We start from the raw sequence: 5,234 nt of genomic DNA, 5'->3' as shown, positions 1-5,234 counted from the left end.
AGCCATCAAGGTTGAAGATTGGCAACCATCAAAGTTGACTAATGACTAATGAACACATTCAAAGTTGGCAGCCATCAAGGTTGAAGGTTGGCAGCCATCAAAGTTGACTAATGACATCCAATACTCCCCCTCAAGCTGGAGCAAGGATATTGATTGATCCAAGCTTGGAAAGTAACCAATGAAATTGAGCTGAAGAAAGAGCCTTAGTGAACATGTCCGCAAGTTGGTCTTGACTTCGAGTATATTTGGTAGAAATTAACTGAGACTGAACTTTTTCGCGGACGTAATGACAATCGACTTCAATATGTTTGGTTCTCTCATGAAATACTGGATTGGAGGCAATATGCATGGCGGCTTGATTATCGCAGCAGAGAGTCATTGGTTGAGGATGAAGAAAACCAAGATCGACCAACAATGCCTTTAGCCAGATAAGTTCAGAAGCAGTGGAAGCCATTGCACGATATTCGGCTTCAGCGCTAGAACGAGCAACCACGAGCTGTTTTTTACTCTTCCACGAAACAAGATTGCCACCAACAAATATACAATAGCCAGTAGTGGATTTACGATCAAGAGAGTTGCCGGCCCAATCAGCGTCGGTGTAGCCGATTATTTGTGTATGACCATTGTTCTTCATAAGTAGACCACGACCAATAGACCCCTTCAAATATCTAAGAATTCGTTTAACAATTCCCATATGAACAATGGTTGGAGAGTGCATAAATTGACTCACAATACTGACTGCATGACTAATATCGGGTCGAGTAATGGTGAGGTAAATAAGCTTACCTACCAACCTTTGATAAATTTGAGGCGACCGAAGAGATTCACCATCTACAGCCAAGTTTAGTTTACTGTCCAACGGTGTATTTGCAGGCTTGCAATCGAGCATGTCAACTTCACACAACAAATCTAACACATACTTTCTTTGATTCAAAACAAGACCTTTGTGAGATGTAGCCATTTCAATTCCCAAAAAATATTTAAGGACCCCAAGATCTTTAATGGCAAACTTTTGATGAAGAACTTTTTTAATATTGGAGATGGCTGCAATATTATCACCAGTAATAATAAGGTCATCGACATAAATTAAAACTACTAATCGTACCCCATTCTTGATGAGAACAAACAAAGAGTGATCAGCGTTACTCCTTTTGAACTCAAGTTCCTCAAGTACCATACTCAACTTGGCATACCAGGCACGGGGTGACTGTTTCAATCCATAGATGGATTTATGAAGCTTACAAACCAATTGTCGATTACTGCTTTGAGGGTGACCCGGCGGTAGTTTCATATAAACTTCCTCGAGGAGATTGCCATGTAAGAATGCGTTTTTCACGTCCATTTGAGATAAAGACCAGCCATGATTTATAGCAATCGATAGCAAAGTACGAACAGTTGTCATTTTTGCCACCGGTGCAAAAGTCTCCGTGTAGTCGACTCCATAAGTTTGGGTAAAGCCTTGTGCAACCAATCTTGCCTTATGCCTTTCAATAGAACCATCGGATTTGAATTTGGTTTTGTATACCCAACGACTGCCGACAGCTTTCTTATTCTTTGGAAGTTGAACAATACTCCAAGTATGATTATCAGCTAGAGCCTGAAGCTCCTCTTGCATTGCCTTTTGCCAAACCTCTTTTTGATTAGCTTCAGAAAAGCTTTGAGGTTCAGTTTTGTCAAGGATGTTGCTAAGATAGGCTGCATGAGAAGAGGACAGTTTATGATAGCCAAGAACATTAGTGACTGGGTGTCTTACCGAGTATGACACATAGTCCTGAAGCTTTGATGGTGGTCGTCGGTCACGAGTAGGATTACGTCGAATAGACAGATCAGAATTTTGCATATCAGTTTCCACATTAGTCTCTAGAACCGACTCAGTGGGAGTTACTACGACTGGTGTTGGAGTGGATATTTGTTCACTGTCAGATGTTGCATGTGGATCAACAAAATCCACCCGTGGAACAATAGATAACCAATCATGAGACATATCCAGAGTTGGTAGTGGAATTAAAGTTGACTCCCCCTGACTTGAACTGCCACGGGACTGAGAATAATATGGAGTGTTTTCGTCGAACCTAACATCCCTTGTTACAATGAGCTTTTTAGAGATGGGATCATAACACTTGTATCCCTTCTTTGTAGATGAATATCCCAAGAAAACACACTTGGCTGCCCTTGGATCTAACTTGTCACGGTGAATTGCTTGAATATGCACATAACAAGTACACCCAAAGATTTTAAGATGAGATAAATTCGGCTGCTTTCCTGTCAACAACTCAGATGGAGAAGTGAAATTCAAAATTCTACTAGGCAAGCGATTTATGAGATAAGTAGCGGTGAGTACACCTTGGGACCAAAATTGTTTGGGAACATTCATTTGAAACATTAGAGATCTTGTTTTCTCAAGCAAGTCGCGATTTTTTCTTTCAGCAATACCATTTTGTTGTGGAGTACCAACACAGCTAGTTTGATGAATGATGCCATGCATGCTCAAGTATTGTGTCATGATATGAGACATATATTCTGTGCCATTATCTGATCGAAGAATCTTAATTTTAGAAGAGAATTGAGTGTTGATCAGACTATGAAAATCTTGAAAAACACTAGCAACCTCACTTTTTGATCTCAAGAGATACAACCAGGTGAATCTAGAAAAGTCATCAACAAAGGTGACAAAATATTTGTAACCATCAAAGGACTCAAGAACAGGACCCCAGACATCCGAATGTACCAATTCAAATAATTTATTTGAACGAGAATTAGAAGAAGGAAATGATAATCGTGTAGATTTTGACAAGTGACAAATGTCACAATCAACTGAATTTTTATTAATATTTGGAAAAATCTTTGCCAAAATTGACTCAGAGGGATGTGCTAGACGTTGATGCCATAATTTGTGTTTGGAAGCTAAACAGGCATTTACATGAAATCCCTTGTGAAAATCTTTGAGAAGATAATATAAGCCTTGAAAAAAAAATCCCTCACCAATCGTCTTCTTGGTGACCAAATCCTGGAATACAACATTGTGAGGAGAGAAAATAGCACAACAATTTAGTTGAGTTACGAGTTTGCCAACCGAAAGAAGTTGAAAAGGAAAAGAAGGAACACACAAAGCTGGTGATGCAATGTGCTTAGAAAGTAAGTTTACCTTTCCCTGTCCAACAACAGATACAGTATTACCATTAGCAACACATATTTGGGAAGGTGGAGATAAGAACTTAAACTCAAACAGATTTGTAGGATTATTTGTGTCATCAGTTGCACCATTTTTATCTTCAGATAGAAATCCAGCAAATTGACCAAGTAAGGCAGCTGACTTCCCATTGTTATCAGATTCACCTTGCTTTGCTTGAAGATAAGAAGCAAACTCATTAATAAGAGTTATTGGACTTGAGGAGAACCTTGACAATCCATCTCCAGCCATGGTTGTAACATGATTAGCCTTATATCCCGAAGGTTGAGTCCGTTTCTGAGGCATTTTCTCTCTCGGAAACTTAGGCTTCAATTCAGGATGAAGTACCCAACATCGGTCCACTGTATGACCAAGATTATGACAATGATTGCACTTCAACTCAGGTCTCTTTCCCTTGTAACTTCTTTCTTCAGATCGTTTATGATTGAACATATATGCTCGGGCTTCAGATACCTCAGTTTTGAGGTTACAATTCATGACCTTTCTTCGGACTTCTTCCCGTTGAATAGTAGCACAAACACTCCCTAGAGAAGGAAGCTCAGAATTCATAAGTATATGACTACGAAGATCTTCGTAATCGGGAGCAAGATTAGCCAAAAGCTGAAATATTTTATCCTCTTCAGCCCGTTTTAGCAAGACAGCAGAATCAGTAGTATGTGGACGATAAACAGACAACTCATTCCACATACTTTTCATGCTACCAAGAAATTGAATAAATGGTTTACCTTCCTGTTGAAGACATGCAATGTCTCTTTTGAGTTGAAAAACTCGTGCCGCGTTATTTTGATTTCCATACATCTCTTTAACAGCATCCCATAAATCTGCAGAAGATTCATAATAACTGAAAATTTCAGCAACATGTAATTCCATAGAATTAAGTAGCCATGTCTGCACCATCTTATCTTGGGCAATCCAAGATTTATACTGAGAAGAATTGACATCAGGAACAACAGTACTTTTGTCAATAAACTCAAGCTTTGATCTTCCACCAAGAGCTAACTGCACAGATCTTGACCAAGGAAGATAATTGAACTCATTCAACAAAACCGAACATAATCGTTGGTTTGTATGAACATCAAAAGTATTTGAAGGTAGAGAGGCCGAGGGACTGCCTGAGTCGGACATGATTGGAGTGATTTCGGCCATTTAGAAAACAAAACGAAGAATAAAAAAGACCTCCTCTGATACCATGAAGAAAAGGAAGATATGGAAGAATAAGTGTTTTTGTATTCTTAACATTTATGGAATTACAACCCTAGTATATATAGTAACAAGATCATATGCATCTCCGCACTTCTAGCTATGTTACTGACTAATGATATGTGAACACAATTAATGACTAATGAACACATTCAAAGTTGGCAGCCATCAAGGTTGAAGATTGGCAACCATCAAAGTTGACTAATGACTAATGAACACATTCAAAGTTGGCAGCCATCAAGGTTGAAGGTTGGCAGCCATCAAAGTTGACTAATGACATCCAATAAGCTCAGATGACACTCATGTGCGTGTTATCTCATAGATGACTCAAGTTCAAGCTTCCCCCATCCCCTTCTCCTGTAATATAAAAAAAAATAAAAAATATATAAATATATATAATTATGTATTATATAAGTATATAATATACAAATGATATACATAACTCGAAAAAATAATAATAATGGATGAGGGATAATAATGGATATCTCCATCATCCATGAGTCAGCCTGTATAATAATACTCTCTCGTCCTAAATAATGGTAAATAATGGATGAAAAGAGTAGCCTGTCTAATAATGGATGAAAAGCTCTCAATCAATAAAAAGAAACTTACTTTTTTTGATCACTACAAGTTAATGGAGACAGAATAGCCTGTTGGAATTAATGCAGTAATTGGCAAAAAAACATAAAAATCCTCTCTAATTATTAAAAAAAAAAAAAAAAAAAAAGGGATCAAAAAAAAGTCTAGAAGAAATGTGAGGACATGCCATTGACAATGATACATAACAGTTAGATGGATTTCTTATTACAAGTTTCCAATGAGCACATAATTACAACACGTGAAA

General features: G+C 37.9%; 1 protein-coding gene across 1 annotated transcript; it reads right to left on the bottom strand.

Moving 5' to 3' along the window:
* Nucleotides 1-2,609: 2,609 nt before the first annotated feature.
* Nucleotides 2,610-4,456, bottom strand: LOC119987996. The gene is made up of 3 exons (XM_038832909.1): nt 3,916-4,456; nt 3,146-3,714; nt 2,610-2,645 (listed from the first exon to the last, which is right to left on the bottom strand). Exons 1-3 carry the CDS (start codon nt 4,334-4,336, stop codon nt 2,610-2,612), a joined length of 1,026 nt encoding a protein of 341 aa, XP_038688837.1. The 5' UTR covers nt 4,337-4,456.
* Between the last annotated feature and the right edge of the window lie 778 nt (nt 4,457-5,234).

The sequence above is a fragment of the Tripterygium wilfordii genome, chromosome 21 (genome assembly GCF_013401445.1).
Source record: "Tripterygium wilfordii isolate XIE 37 chromosome 21, ASM1340144v1, whole genome shotgun sequence".
Taxonomy (NCBI): Eukaryota; Viridiplantae; Streptophyta; class Magnoliopsida; order Celastrales; family Celastraceae; genus Tripterygium; species Tripterygium wilfordii.
The sequence above is the reverse complement of the archived record's forward strand: the minus strand, read 5'-3'. Positions and strand labels throughout refer to the sequence as shown.